Here is a 16,046-nt window from a genome sequence, read left to right as displayed (position 1 = left end):
CCCTCCTGAAGCAGCTCCAGTCCAGGGGCACAGCTCTAGAAGGTCCCCCTTCCCGGGCCGCCCCTCCTCCCCTTGTCCATCATCACCACCTTCTTCACATTCCTGGAATCCACAGGGCTCCCACCCCTCAACCAGACAGCTGCTGCCTGGGGCGGCCTCGCCCTCCATCATCTGGACCACAACCAGAACCTTCTCGGCCCCTGTCAGCCTCTTCCTCCACGCTCATCTGCACCGGGGGTCAACATTAGCATACGAAACACTTCCCCCTGCTCAAGCACCTTCAATGGCTCCCTGCTACTCTGAGACAATGGTGAAAATGCTCGCTAGTCCAGTTAGCCAACTCTCTACAACCCAGCCCTGTCTCCTCCTCCTCCTCTACCCTCACGACTCCTATCCCCACCTAACAGGGCTCCTACACAGCTCTTCGGGACGCCCACTCGTGCTCAGAAATGTCTGAAGTGCCCTTTCACCCCTCTCCATCCCTTACCCTCTGACAGCTGAGCTAACTCCTATTCACCCTGCAGAAGCTCACTTCTCCAGAGAGCTTCCCCCAATGCCCCAGCCTGGGGTCTGTGCCCCTCCCGGCTCCCCTCCCACCCTCTGAGGACTGGAAATGCCTCATTCAGTCTCATACAGGCTCTGAGGCCCGACCATCTGATCCCTAGACCCAGCGCCCGACCAGGAGAAGCCACTGACCCAGCGCCGGGGACAGAGGCCAGAGCTCCAGCCAGCTCGGTCCAGGCTGCCCGCCAGGCTGCAGTGGCCAAAGACGGCCAGCAGGGGGCTCTCCGGAGCTGGGCAGATGCAACGTTCACATAGCAAGAGCCTCCTAGTTGGGGTTTTCATTCTTTACTGTTTTTTATTTTATTTTTTTCTTTTTGAGACAGAGTCTGGCTCTGTTGCCCTGGCTGGAGTGCAATGGCAGGATCTTGGCTCACTGCAACCTCCAACTCCCGGGTTCAAGTGATTTTCCCACTTCAGTCCCTCGAGTAGCTGGGATTACAGGTGTGTGCCACTACACCTGCCCAATTTTTGTATTTTTAGTAGAGACGGGGTTTCACCATGTTGACCAGGCTGATCTCGAACTCCTGACCTCAGGTGATCCTCCCGCCTCAGCCTCCCAAAGTGCTGGGATTACAGGCATAAGCCGCCATACCTGGCCACATTCTTTACTCATTTTTAAAAGTCAAAATGAATTTCAAATGCTCCTGGTGGCCCCCAGAGGCTGGGTGAAGAGGCAGATGTGGTCCTTGGACTGGACCCAGCTGGAGAGAGCAGGTAAGGGGGGAAAAGGTGGCACCTCCAAAAGCTTCCATTCGCCCTCAAGGCCCAGCTCAAATGTCCCCCTGCCCCTCCAAAGCTCTCCCTTCCTGGACTCTGGGTGGGCTCACCCTCTCCAGGGCCCACCGCCCTCTGCTGCAAGCTGAGCCTGTCCCGGGGTGAGTGGCCCTCTCTGCATCACTCTCCACCACGCACATCTGTCCCTGCAGGCGGGGCCCAGTCACTTGCCCATGTGTGAGGCTGGAGCCCGCAGCCCTGAACTGTCCACAGACCGTCGCCTGCCATGTGCCAAGTGCGCTCAGGCCAAGCTCCGGGAGTCCACACTACAGGCCCGTGACCAACAGAGACAGGAAATTGGGCCACACTGGGGACCCAGAGTTGCTGTCACCAAACCACCTCCTGTCCCATTCTGAACAGGCAGCTGTCCACAGAGAGACCTCCGCCCCCAGGCACCAAGCCCAGCCAGGCCTGTCTCCACCCAACCCCCAGCAGGGCCTCCGTGATGCGCAGCCATGCCCAGCATCTCAGGATGAGTGAGGCGTCGCCTTGGGCCAGGGTCACCCTCTCTGCTGTCTGCGGAGCTGGCTGTGGTGGGGCCGAGTGAGGCCGTTCTGGGGATCGGGGGCCAGGCCTGGACCTGTCCTTGGGGAATGAGAGAATGTGGATTTCCTACACCCAAAACCTTCCAGGGCCTTCCCACGATGCCAGCCCAGTTGTGACCTCCAGACTGAATGTGATGACACCCACAGACTTACTGGGATCCAGATTCTGGATCCTTCTCTGTCCCAGTGGCCCTGGTTGTGGACCAAATGGTGGCCCATAAAATGTGTTCACATACCAGAACCTGTGAACAGGGGTCTCTGTGGATGGAACTGAGGATCTTGGGATGAGGTCATCCTGGGTCATCCAGGGGGGCCCTAAGTCCAGGGACTGCAGGAGACAGAAGAGGAGGCCCACACAGGAGCCAGCAGGCCCTGGGATCGGAGCAGCGCAGGGATCGGAGCAGCGCAGGGATCGGAGCAGCACAGCCACGAGCCGAGGCCACTGGGGCCACCAGCGGCTGGAAGGGGCAGGAAGGACCTTCCCATGGGTCCCCCACAAGAGTTTTTGGAAAAAGCCGACCCTGAGGACCCCCTGATTTGGGGCTTCTGGCCTCCAGGCTGCAGAAGGAACCCATTCTGGACACTTGGCCCTCTCTTGGGGGTCATCTGCTACAGAAGCCCCAGGAAGCTGATGCCGCTGCCCCTGGACCACCCGAGTTGCCGGCTCCCTCCCACAGGAGGCCCCGGGTTGCCCACACGTGCCGTAGACACCCTGTCCCTCCAGCCACACGGCCTGCACTCAGTGTTGCATTGTGAACACCATCACTTGGCCGAGTCTAAGACCCGGCCTAAACCACCCAGGGTGGCGGCCACACCCGTCTCCAGGAGGATAGAGCCCAGCAGGGCCTGCTGGGGACGGGGATGGGCGACTCAGCCAAGCCTTCCAGCCTGGCCTCCAGAACCCACCTGCCCTACAGGGTGTGCAGCCGTCGGTGACGGAATTCCCAGAGCCCTTCCTCTCTCAGGCCAGGGTCCCACCGGGGACGAGAACATTCAGCACTGAGCTGCAGAGGGGGGTTCTGTGGGGCCAGCCCCCATTTGTGGGTTCTGTGTGGCCAGCCCGGTCTGCAGGTTTGCGGGTGGGGCTGCTCTAACACCTTGCCCCGGGGAGGCAGCAGCAGGACAGACGGCCCCACAAGAGTTCACCCTGGCTTTTGAGCAGCCCAGGAAAACAGCACAGCAGCCTCGCCCTGGGGAGAAGCACAGCCCCAGGTGTGGGACTATTTACCGGCGGAAAAGGGGCCACCCACACCTCGGCAGGGATGTGAACCTCCACGGCCTCAGAGGAAAAACATCCAGTGGCCACATTCCATTATGGCCCAGACAAAATAAGCAGATCTCCAAGGACCCGGGTCCTCCTGCCGCGCCCCAGCTTAGAGGGTGAGCACACGGCGCCGACCCGGCCAGCTGCCTGCCCGTGCCAAGGAATTCCACAGACAGAAAGGAAGGCATGGGTCCCCCCTTCCAGGCACCCCCAAATCTAGCACACCACAGACGGGACAGGCTGCCCGTGCCAGGACAACTAGAGCCTGCAGCTCTGGCTTCCCACGCGACAGAGGACAGGGACGCTGGGTCCAGCCACTGTTCCCGGCCGCTGCCAACCCACTCCCCAGCGGCTCCGGAAGCCCCCGTGCTGAACCTCTGGCCTGCCGCAGGGGGCCTGGGGGCCCATCCAGCAGATGGGACCCCGACAGGTGTCCTAGCTCTCCCGGGAACCACCGCCACCCCCCACACCAGCCCACAGCTGGCGTGAGCAGAGACCCTGCCCATCCATACTGGCTGTCCAATCCTGGGGGGCCAAGGCCCTTTGGACTCTGGCTATGGTCCCTGCCAGCCCCAGGGCCGAGACTCCGGGCCAGCTGTGCCCCCTGCAGCTGGCTGTGTACGCCCCCTGCCTCTGTGGAGCCTGAGCCTTGCCTCCCTGTTCCCCTTTCAAGGGTCAGATGTTGTCTCCTCAAAGACCCCAGCAGGGCTGGCTCCTGCAGTGAGACCCACTGGGTTTGCTCCCAGCACCCAGTGCAGAAGGTGGCGTAACATGGCACCCAGATGGGCTTGCGCCCGTGCCCCAGCTGGCCTTTGCAGGATGAGGTCCCAAGCGGCCAGCATGGCCTGTGTCGTTGCTTGCATTTGCTCCGCCCAGACATCCAGGCTCCACCAGAGCCCCGGCCAGTGTGAGCCAAGTGCTGTCCCTCAGTCCTCTCAGCCCCACACCAGGCCCACAGGAGGCCCCTCTGCCCGCCACCAGCCCAGCCAATGAGCAGCTGCCCCTCCAGAGGGAAGAGAGGAGGCGTCACGCCCTCCGCGGGGATTGCAGGTCCACAGGGCAGCCTGGCGCATCTGCACCCAACATGGGAGAAAGTGGAGGGGGTTGCTGGGACAGCCCGCTCCTGCAGCAGCCCTCAGACTCTCTGGAGACTCTCTGGTGCCTTCCTGCTCCCATTTCCCTCACTCCCCTGGCTGAGGGCGGCTCTCAGGCCTTCACACGCCCAAAGGACTCAGGCCGTCCCCACCCACGGCCTGGCCACCTCACTGGGGACATTAGGGCAGCTCTGGGCGACCCACAGGCAGGGCGGCTGGCGTGTCCACCAGGAATTCTTGGTCCAGGAATGTGTCTCCGTGGTGCTCATGTGGGAGCTCAGGCTCCCCGCCGCTAAATGCATTTGTTCTTTGTTTTTTCCTTTTCATGAAATCTGGATATGAGCGGCTCTGAGGCTCTGTGGCCTCGGGCCCCTCCTCCCATCCCCATACTCTCTCCCTGCAGTGAGGAAGAGCAGAGGCAGCTGAGGCCCCATACTTGGCACTCCACACTGAGGTTCCTGCGGGCAGAGGACCTCGGACATCGAGCGTGGGGAGACGCCATCCACCTGCTGGTGCGTTCTGGAAATGCCAGCAGGCCGGCCTGCACGCGGGGTCAGTCGGCCCAAAGCCAGCAGTTCTCGGGGGGAAACGGGGGTGCTGCCGCTGCCCAGTGAGCCCATGCATCCGTACTTACAGTACCCACACCTGGTCCCGCCTTCAAAGATGAATCCGCTCGGCACGGCCCCGTAGCGCCGGAGGTCGGACAGCTTCCACTGCCCCATGACAGCCGGGGGGATGTCCCTGGCCAAGACGAGGATGTCATTGCAGAGGTGCAGGGTGGCCGGGCCGCTCTCCAACTTGGTGCCTGGAGCCACTGTCACATGGAACCTGTGCACTGTGGGCGGGCGGGGTGAGAGGGCATCACGGGTGGGAGGGGCGAGAGGGCATCGCGAGAGGAGGCAGCAGGGGCAGAGGCCAGGCTGGGCCGGGCAGGGGCAGCCACCCAGGTGTCAGCCGGGGAGGCAGCGGCGGCAGGATGAGCAAATGGCTCTCCCCACAGCCCCAAGCGGGCGGGGGGGCCAGGGGGCCGCACTTGTCTCCTCGCCATCCTCCCAGGAACTACCTTTGTTCAGGCGCAAGCAAGTCCCAGAGGGGCCTGACCGCGGACCTCCGCCTCCCTCCCCTCCCACCACAGAGCTGCTGGGGAGGACAGGGCTGGTGAGTGCCCTGGCTGGGCTCCCGCCCCCAGCACCTCCTCTCCAGAAAGCCTCCCTCCACAGCTGCGTGGCCCCGTCACAGAAGGGGAAACCGAGGCTCAGGGACCCCCAGCCTCCAGTTAGGGTGTGGAGAGTCTGGGGTCTGCATCGAAGCCCCAGCCTGGCCACAGGAGCCTCAGGACACCACAGGCCCTCTCTCCATCCAGGTGGCCGTTCACCCGAACCCTGAGCACTCCCATGGTCCTGTCCACTGACTCTGCCCAGGCCCCTGCCCCTGAAAGCCTCAGAGAGGAGAGTGGTCCTGAGTGCTGTCCCCACCTTCCCCCTCTTCCCAGGTCAGCACCCCAGGCAGACAGCAGCCTACCCACCAGGGGCCCCACCTGCTCCATCTCCAGCCCCCGGAGCCAAAGGGACCCCTGTTTCCATCCCACCTCCCACTCCTCTGCCTCCTCCACCTGCTCCAAGCTGTGGCCTTGGGTGCATCCTTGTCAGGCCATGTTCTATCAAGATTACGCTGCCTGGGCAGTGCCCAGTGGCCTCTGTGCTATGGCCCTGCCCCAGCGGATGAAGGAAGCAGAGCCATGCCGCTGAGCCAGGCTGGAGGGAACCCCCAACGGAAGAACTTTCTGGAAAGTTCTGGCAGTTCTTCTCTCCTAATGTCTCCTTCCCCTGTGCCCTCCTGCAGAGCTGACCACACCTCTTCCCACTAAGCCCCCAGCTTCTCTCCCCTTCAATGGAGCAGGAGAGGCTGCTGCCCTGGGGCCAAAACTGGGGGAGCAGGACACTCACCTCCAAGGCCAAAGAACTCAGCCATCAAGGGCCAGGATATTTTAATCAATATTTTAAAAAGTAAAGTTATGCAGAGTCCATGCTAATCAAAATAGCAAGTTTTTTGTGTTTTTATTTTTTAATTTTTAATTTTTTTTTTTTTTTTTTTTTTTTTTGAGGTGGAGTCTCGCTCTGTCGCCCAGGCTGGAGTGCAGTGGTGCTATCTTGGCTCACTGCAAGCTCCGCCTCCCAGGTTCACGCCATTCTCCTGCCTCAGCCTCCCGAGTAGCTGGGACTACAGGCGCCCACCACCACACCTGGCTAATTTTTTGTATTTTTTTTTTTAGTAGAGACAGGGTTTCAGTATGTTAGCCAGGATGGTCTTGATCTCCTGACCTCGTGATCCTCCCACCTTGACCTCCCAAAGTGCTGGGACCACAGGTGTGAGCCACCGCGCCCGGCCGTGTTTGTTTTTCTAAGACAGGGTCTCACTCTGTCACCCAGGCTGGAGGACAGTGGTGCAACCTCAGGTCACTGCAACCTCCACCTCCCGGCTCTTTTTTTCTTTTCTTTTTTTTTTTTTTTTTGAGATGAAGTCTCACTCTATTGCCCAGGCTGGAGTGCAATGGCACAATCTCAGCTCATTGCAACCTCCACCTCCCAGGTTCAAGCGCTTCTCCTGTCTCAGCCTCCTGAGTAGCTGGGATTACATGTGCCTGCCACCAGGCTAATTTTTGTATTTTTAGTAGAGACAGGGTTTCACTATGTTTGCCAGGCTGGTCTCAAACTCCTGACCTCAGGAGATCTGCCCACCTTAGCCTTCCAAAGCACAAGGGTTACAGGCATGAGCCACTACGCCTGGCCATCATTTTTGAATTATTAGTAGAGACGAGGTTTCACCACTTTGTCCAGGGTGGTCTCTACGTCCTGGGCTCAGGTGATCTGCCCACCTCGGCCTCCCAAAGTGCTGAAATTACAGGTGTGAGCCACCACACCCGGCCTAAAATAGCAAGTTTTTAAAGCGAGGGCAGCTAGGGCTGGTGGGATTATTGGGTGGGTGCCAGTGTAGGACCAGGACTCGACTCGGTTGACATTCTACTGTTTTGCTCGTTACGGGTTTTGTGGCACTGATTTGGTTTCCTAGGAGACGCAGGATTATGCTTGCTCTGCCGCTGAATGCCCAGGCCCCATCACCACCCACCTCTGCTCAGAGCCCCAGGGCAGCTCAGCCCACAGAGGCCCCTAAGCACCCATTCGAAGCCCCTGTAGGGCTGGGACTGAGGTTCTACCTCTTCTAGGGCCAGCTCTGCAGGGGAGCCCTCCCTTCCCCTCTCTCTCCCTCCCTCTGTTCCCTCCCCTCCACTCCCTCCCATCCTGTGTAGGGGAAGCTAGGGTGGGACCACCCAGCCTGGGGCTCTCCTTCCTACCCAGGCTCTGGGCTCCACTGTCCAGTGTGGGAAGCAAAGGGCGGGGCTTTGGGAGGCCACATGCCTCCAAAGGCCACCAGCTTGAGTTAAAGGCTCCAGTTGTAACTAATGGTCAGGCTAGGGAGCTCCAAAGACACCATAGCCCAGCAGACTCCGCCTCCCAAACCCTCTTGGGCACCCCCAGGCTGGAGCTCAGTCCACTCTAAGGCACCCATGAATGTCCCATCTTCCTGCACGGTTCCCTGGAGCTGCTCCCGCCTCTGCAGCCCACGTTGGTGAGGGGCCCTGGCACACCTGAGCAGGGAGCCCTCTGCCCGGACCCGGCCCCAGTCACTCACCCTCGCCTAGCGCATAGCGGATCCGGGCATCCCACGCACACATGGCCTCGTGGCTGTCGAAGCCCAGCATGACAGCCTGGGACAGGCAGACGATGGCCAGCGTGTGGGCCAGGCCTTCGTAGGGCAGGCCGGGCTCCAGCCCGCAGATGTCCTCTAGTGTCAGGCTGCTGCGCTCCCGCAGGCCCTTGGAGCGCTCCGACTTGTCCTTGTAGACCAGCATCAGCAGGCAGTCTGCAGGGAGCGCGGCTGTCAGGGACGCCAGCCAGCACCGCCCGCCCGCGCCCTTGGTGTCCCCAAGGAGGCCGTGACAGTGCAGAGACCCGGACTGGGGGCGTGACTTCAAGCCAGCCACTCAGCCATGCCAAGGCTCCGACTCCTGGCATACAAAATGGGGCGATCCCCTCCCACGGCAGGACCCACAGGCCGCAAGAGCAGAAACGAACCCAGAATATCCATGTCTGTGCCCGGCCCCCGACGCTGCCTCCCATGCCTGGGTTCTGGACCTTCGCCAGCGGATTCGCCCGGTCCCAGGCCCTGGAGCCCCCCGGGCCACACGGAGGCCTGCAGTATCTGTGGTCAGGGATTTGGGGGCCCAGCGTGGGGCCTGCCCGGTGGCTGTGGCCTCCTGCCCTGGTTCTGCCAGCCTGCCCCTGCCCTGCCGCCCTGCCAGCCACACCTGTGCCCGCTCCTGGTTCCTTTAGTTCCCAGGGTGTGGCTGAGCTTCAGCCCCAGGGAGTCGGGGAGGTCAGTGGGCCGTGGGTCCCACCCCATCCACCCGGCCACTGCCCAGCATAGCAAGTCCTGGTTTCTTCCTCAGCTGCTGGGGACCTGCCTGCGTTCTGCCTCCCGGAGCCTCCAGGGCAACGCGGGTCCCCGTCCCCACCCCACGTTCCCATTTTCCAACGTCACTGTCACCGCAAGCAACTAGCGGGTGCCGTCCACTCCGCCAGGTGTAGTTCAAACCCAGCACAGCACAGTCCCTGTGTGGCCTTGGGCGAACCACCTGGCCCGGGGACACTCCTGTGAATGGCAGGGGCAGCAGGTCTGCCCGAGAGAGCAGAGGACGGCGCAGGAAGACTCCCGGCCCTCCCGGCTCCGCCCCAGGCTTGACGACCAGGCCTCCTCCCACCTAGGCCCCGGCAGCTGGGCTCCAGGACACCTGGCTTCGGCGAGGTTGTAGGTTTTGGGGCCTCATGCAAACACCCCAAATCCCTGTGAGCATGCAGGAGGGGATGGGAGAGAATGTCCCCAAAGAGGATTGCAGAATGACGTGTCCTCTGAAGCTCTGAAGAGTGGGTGCTCACTCTTCACACAGGCCCCGCAAAGCCACGTGACAACCAAATCCCAAATGAATTCGACTCAGATGCTCATTTTTGCAATGGAATCCAGAGCAGACATGGTGCTCAGCTTCCCTCCCCAGCCGTGCCCACCTCCCCGGGCCACATGGCCGCAGCCCGCAGGGCCAGGGAAGCCTGTGTGACCACGGGGGCCAGCGGTCAGCAAGCTTCCTCTGCAAGGGGCCAGAGGGCAAGCATGCAGCTTTCAGGGCCACACGGGCTCTGCAGCCACTACTCAGCAGCGCCACCCTTGCTGGTGAAAGCAACCTCAGACCGTCTGTGGACCCACGGGCGCAGCTGCATGCCGGGAAACTCGATTCACAAAAGCAAGGCGCAGTGTGGGCGCAGCGACAGCACGTTCACTTCCCATTGGAGGATCTGTCCGCAGTGTCTGAAACATTTACAGCTAGAAAAAAGCTAGGCATTCCCGATTTGAGAAAGAAGCCCCATCATCCCTGCACCCACAGAACTCATCCCTGCACCCACAGAACTCCGCCTGCCCTTTCCAGACAATCTCCTGCCCCCCTGTGGAAACTCCAAGGCAGGAAGCAGGATGTCTGCCCCAGAGAGAGAAATCGAACATGGCGGCATAATTGGAATTTGCCATAACAGCAGTGTCCCCCAAATGCGTCACCAGAGCACCCAAGAAATGACGGCGTGTGGGAACAGCATGAACATGGGGGTGGCTCCGCGCAGGACGGGGGCCCCAGGGCTGCCTGAGCCTGAGGACAGCCCGCAGCCCCCGACTCTGTGACCGCACCACAGCCTCCACCCTCTGCAGTTGAAGTGTGTTGTGAGATGGCTGCAGGGGCCTGGGCCACCTCTACCTTGGGGGACCTTAAAAAGCTCAGCCACACCCATGTGGAGAGTGGCAGAAACTTCCACTGAGGATAATCACAGCCCACACAGAGCACCCCTTCACACCCTTCCCCTAAGGGGCGAGGCCCCTGGAAATCCCTGCTCTGATCTTCCAGCCTCATGGCCTTGGGCTCTTGGCCTCAGTTTTCTCATCTGTGACCTGGGGACAGTGGCAGCCCCACCTGCAGCAATGCCATAAGGACCATCTGCAGGAAGGTGTGGAAGTCCTGCATGCAGTAAGCGCTCAATACATGCTTGCATATTCAGGTACACGTCTGTCTGCATTACCAGCTGTAAGGCCAGGCCGGCTTCCCTGCAATCTGGCTGCCCATGCACTGAGGGACCAGGTGACCCATGGCTCACCCTCAGTACCCAGCAAGGGACACACACTGGCCAGCCATCCGCCACCTTCCACCTCGAGGGCCTCAGCCTCCTTGGAGCCTTGGTGGCCTGATGGCCCAGAAGCCAGGCAGAGACCTTTCCTCCCCTGTGGCTCTGCTCTGTGATGGTGGCACCTTGGCCACGCCCTGGCAGACAGCTCTGGCACCTGTTGACAACCAGTTCCTGCCATTGCCCCCAACCTGCACCTCCTTTGTTCAACAAGTTACATTCCCAATAATCCAGTCAGGACTGGGGTCAGGAGCTTGCCTGGAAAGAGCCCCACATCACCCTTTTGGCTTTACCGGGCTTAAAGTCTCCGTTACGATACTTAGCTGGAAAGCAGCCACAGATGATGCGTGTGGGAATGGCTGTGAGCCAATAAAACTTTATTTACAAAAACAGGTTCTGGCAGGATTTGGCCCAGAGACCACAGTGAGCCGACTCCTGGCCGAGAGTTGAATTTGCCACGATGGCTTTTCACACCTTCCACGAGCCAGCCGGCCCCACCCTAGACGCCTGCACCTGCCAGGTTGGTGGTGGCGAACGTGCTGAACCCATGCTCCACCCTCAGACCTTTTTCTGATTCACGGATGCCACCCCTCAGCCTGTCTGATTTTTCTGGACTCCGTCTACAAAAGCAGACTCACACCCTGTACCTTGGGAACGCCTGAGAATCTAGGAGCGCTTACGTGCAGGGGGCTAGGCGTGGCCCCCAGCAAGATGTGTCCACTCGCGACCCCGGAACCTGTATGTCCTTATTTGGGAACAGGGTCTCTGCATACGTAATCAAGTTCAGGATCCTAGATTATCTGAGTGCAGCAGCAAGCGTCCTTGTAAAAGGCAGAACAGGAGAAACAGACACAGGGAAGGTCACCTGAACGGGGACGGAGGCAGGGACTGGAGCGCTGAGGCCACAGCCAAGGGACGCCTGTGTCCAGCAGGAGCTGGGAGAGGCAGGAAGAAGCCCCTCTGGGAAGCTCAGAGGGAGTGTGGCCCTGCGGCCCCCTGGACTGCAGAGCTCTGACTCCCAGCACTGAGAGGGCGAATTCTCGTTGTTCGAAGGCCCAGCTGTGGTGCTTTATTCTGTTGGCCACAGGAAACTGATGACCACCCAAGTCACTGATTTCATTTTCAAACACGAACAGAAGCAGGGAGGTCAGAGCTGGGGGCCAACTCGCCCCTCCTGCCTGGCGGAAGCTTCTCCGGCAGCTGACGCCCACCCCCTCAGGCTCAGGCCGCCCCCTCCTCATCACGGACGATAAATCGATCCTGTTTTTAAAGCGCATCTCGAGATGAGTGCCGGGGGCAAAACGCTGCAGGAACTGGCACCAGAGAGATGGCAGCTCCAGGCCCAGGGCTGAGACCAAGCCAGGTCAGGGCCAGGACACCAGAGCCCCAGGACACAGCGGCCCTCCCTGGGACACAGCACGTGTGCTGGGGAGACACGGGGCTGAGGGACTCAGGAGCAGATGGCCACTGGCCAGCTCCCCAGGGGCCAGGCCCAGAGGGCCCCAGCCACACCCTCCCAGGAGGCCTGGGCACCCGGGGGTCTCTCATCCATCGGCTGAGGAACCACCGTCAGCCCCGCCCACCCACCCTCCAGCTGCTCCGCACTCTTGGGCATTGGCTGCAACCTGGCCAGGGAAGGCTTTTGCAGGACTTGGAGGGTTCCCGGGGCTCTGGCAGGCAGCACTGGGCTGGGTGGAGGGCACCGGGTCATGATGGTGAAAGAAGACAAAGAGGAGACACCAAGAGAGGCCAACCAAGGCACAGAGACCAACGTGGAGCAAGCAGGCACACATGCACACTCACACACACACACTGATACACACACACAGACACGCACACACACTCATACACGCACACTCATACACACAAGCACACACAGGCACACACACTCATACATGCACACTCATACACAGGCACACACATACATGCACACACACAGGCACAGTCATACACGTACACTCATGCACAGGCACTCAAACTCATACACAGACACGCACACACATACACTCCTACATGCACACTCAGACATGCACACACATACATGCACACACACAGAAATGCACACACTCATACACGCATATGCACAGGCACACACATACATGCACACACACAGAAATGCACACACTCATACACGCATATGCACAGGCACACACATACATGCACACATACACAGGCACATGTACACTCACATGCACACACACACGCACACACAGGCATGCACACACACTCATACACACACACTCATACACACAGGCAAACACACACTCATACATGCACACACAGGCAAATGCACACTCATACACGAACACACACAGGCACACACTCATACATGCACACAGGCTCACATACATGCACACAGGCACACTTATACACACACATACAGGCACACACACATACATACAGACAAGCACACACATACACAGGCACACTCACACTCATACATGAACACTCAGGCACACACATGCACACATAGGCACACTCATACATGCACACATGCACACACTCATACACGTCCATTCACACACAAGTGCACACACTGATGCACACCCATGCAGACACCTGCACACATTTGCACACACAGACAAATGCACACAGGCATTTGAGCTCACACACACTCGCACATACACACAGGTATTCACACACATGTGCACACGTGCACACATAGACACACTCCCACACACAGGTATTCACATGCACGTGCACACACACGTGGGCACAGACATGTACTTGCACTCATTCTTGTGCACAAACACACAAACGTGCACTCATGCACTCACTGCTGGGGTCTGAATCTGAAATTCCGGTGTTGAAATCTTCACCCCCAAGGCGATGGGTTAGGTGGTGGGGCCTTTGGGAGGTGATGAGGTACTCAGGGTGGAGCCTCAAGAATGGGACCAGTGCCTGATGAGCGGACCCCAGGGAGCTTCCTCCCCCTACACCATGTAAGGACAGAGAAAGCGCCATCTATGTAGCAGGACACGGTCCTCACCAGACACCCAGGACACGGTCCTCACCAGACACCTAGGCTGCCTTGATCTTGGGCCTCCAGCCCCCAGAACTGTGAGTAATGGCTGTCTGAGCCGCCTAGGCTGTGGCATTCGCTAAGAGCCGCCTGAGCTAAGACAGCCACACAAGCGCACACTCACACATACACTCTTACACGCCCAAATGCTCACACTTGCTCACAGGTGCACATGCTCCCATGGTGTGTACAGGTGCACATGTGCATCCTCTCACACACACACACACATGCACATGCACATACGCTCCTCCTGCATTCACCTCCACAGCCACAGGGGAATGAGACATCCAGGATGAGCCCAGGGACTTGGGTGGGGGAGGGATGCCTGGGGACCCTTCTGGGTGGGGGCTGGGTTTGGGGGTCTTTCCTGGACACGTGGGGCTGAGAAGCCCACCAGACGCCGGACGGCGATGCACACAGGCAGTTGGACGCAGGCGTCTGGAGATGTAAAAATAACCGTGGAGTCATGAGCACACGGAAGGCCTTGCAGCCAGGGCGGAGAGCCGGGGAGGGCGGGAGGGGAGAAGGAGGAGGGGGAGAAGCCACAGGGAAGATGGAGCGAGCAGGCGTGGTGGCCCAGGGAAGGCAGGGGCGCGTGCGGGCCAGGGACATAGTGTGGGAGTCCCCGCCCACACTGAACATGATGGGAGTCCGCAGAAGCGGCTGTGGGACAGCCCTTGGAGGTCACAGTGACCTTGAGGCCATGCCCTTAGCAATGCAGGTGGTAGCAGCCTGAGGGGACCTTGCTGGGGGTGCAGCAGCCTGGAGCCGTGCCCAGAAGCTGGGCAGGGGCGAGGGGGGCGGCCATCAACCAGGCCAGCCTGCTGGTGCCTCCTCAGACCAGGCTACAGCCAGGACACACGGGACCAAGATCCAGTGCCTAGCCCCGGCCCCATTCACAATCTGGTTCAGGAAGGAAACATGAGGGTGTCCCTGCCTGGCACAGGTGTTGGAGGTGTGGTGCAGGTGGGCCCCCCAGACATCACCAGGGGCAGCCCAGGACGAGGCTCCGGATGCCAGGCCCAGGCCCTTGCGCCCACCTCTCCATGGCCCTCAAGAGCCCTGTGAGTGGCCGAGGATGCAGGCAGGGAAGCAGCCGTCCCAAGTCACCGTTCCCACATGTGGAGCTGCGAGCTGAACCCCGGCTCTCTGATTCCCTGTCCTGAGGCGGGGGCTGCGGGAAACTCGCCCTGTTCTTGATGTTTCTACGGGGAGAGGATGACAGGCCACCACCCACGCCCAGTCTTCAGCCCGGAGCTGGGATGTCAGCCCCAGGCCCTTGGGGAAGGAGGCAGACGAGGCACAGGAAATCCACCGCCGGGAGGCTCCGCTCAGGAAGGGCCGACCCAGTTTCCACCCCCGGCCCCTCGTTAGCAGTGCTGCCCACTGTGGGTGGCAGGGCCCCAGCACAGCACAGCCGTGGGGCAGCTCTGGGGCCTATGGGGCACCTGCCAAGGGGCTCCTGGCTCCTGCGCTGTCTCCGTGGGGTCCCTCCTGCAGGACGGGCTCAGTCCCACCAGACTGCCTTTGAGGGCGACATGGAAAAGGGGACCCTGCCCTCCGAGAACTCAGCATTAGAACCAAGAGCAGTGATGGGGGAGACTAAGCAAGCACCCAGTGGTCAGCCTGGGGGCAGGTGCGGAACTTCCAGCCAGCTGCGGGGGACAAAGTTTGGGCTGTTTGGGGGGAACTGGGCTCTGCCTAGCAGTCCGTGTCTTGGGCCAGATTCCTCGGGTTTCTGCGCCTCAGCCTCCCTTCCATGGTGACTGCAAGACCCTGCCAGCCCCAGGACTCGGGCCCTCCCGGTAGCTTTTCTGAGCTGAATGAAGCCCCCAGGGGCAGCCCCTGTGGGAAGCGGGTCCCTCCAAGCGTCTGGCCTGGGGCCACACCCTCCACAGGATGCCAAGAACGCTTGCATTGCCACCCCCAGCCGCTGCGCCAGGGAGGAAGAAGAGAGGGGCTGGGCCAGGCGCTGGCGTGCCGGGTCACCAGCAGAGAGTCCTGGGCCACGACTGGACACAGACCACCCTCCTCCCCCGGGGCCCTGCCCAGAAGGGGATGCACACACGCATCCTGCAGTCAGGACGCGGTGGAGACCTCGAGGAACGCGGTCCCACTGCAGGGCACCCTACAGTCCCACACCGAGGCAGACGGCCCGACATCCACTGGCCGTGCCCGGCACTGCGGCTGAGCTGCCCTTTGATAAAAGGTGTTCCCCTTTCATTCGCTAACTAAACTTTGCCATAAGAGAAAGATGTGCTTGTGATTGAGAAAAACACGAGGAGGAGAAAGGTGCCCGTGGAAAAGGTGCACATCTGGGCCCTTCCCAGAAGGAAATCACCGCTGGTAACAAAAAGAACCCTGCCTGTCTTACAAGGAAGCAGACAGGACCCTTTCTCTCTGCCTCACACCAAGAGTGCTGTCTGCTCCTCCAGGGCTGGGGCCTGCTCCCGCCAGGCCAGGCCCATCCACAAGGGCGGTGGTCTCCCGCGCTGAGCGGGAAGGCAG

At 60.5% G+C, this 16,046-nt stretch overlaps 1 protein-coding gene across 32 annotated transcripts in view; it reads right to left on the bottom strand.

The window, feature by feature from the left end:
- Positions 1–16,046, bottom strand: part of DOK7 (docking protein 7) — a 38,433-nt gene that overhangs the window by 20,364 nt on the left and 2,023 nt on the right. For 16 of the 32 annotated variants that reach the window (XM_045392056.3, XM_065544704.2, XM_045392057.3 and 13 more), the window contains 2 exons: positions 7,932–8,162; positions 4,876–5,076 (listed from right to left, as the gene is read on the bottom strand). The exons of 9 other annotated variants lie outside the window; for them this stretch is intronic. In XM_045392056.3, coding sequence (XP_045247991.2) covers positions 4,876–5,076; positions 7,932–8,162 — 432 coding nt within the window. The remainder of the gene's footprint in view (positions 1–4,875; positions 5,077–7,931; positions 8,163–16,046) is intronic. 7 more of the 32 variants (XR_012434590.1, XR_012434591.1, XR_012434592.1 and 4 more) reach the window with 1 other exon arrangement.

Source organism: Macaca fascicularis, chromosome 5 (assembly GCF_037993035.2).
Source record: "Macaca fascicularis isolate 582-1 chromosome 5, T2T-MFA8v1.1".
NCBI classification, from domain to species: Eukaryota; Metazoa; Chordata; class Mammalia; order Primates; family Cercopithecidae; genus Macaca; species Macaca fascicularis.
The sequence above is the reverse complement of the archived record's forward strand: the minus strand, read 5'-3'. Positions and strand labels throughout refer to the sequence as shown.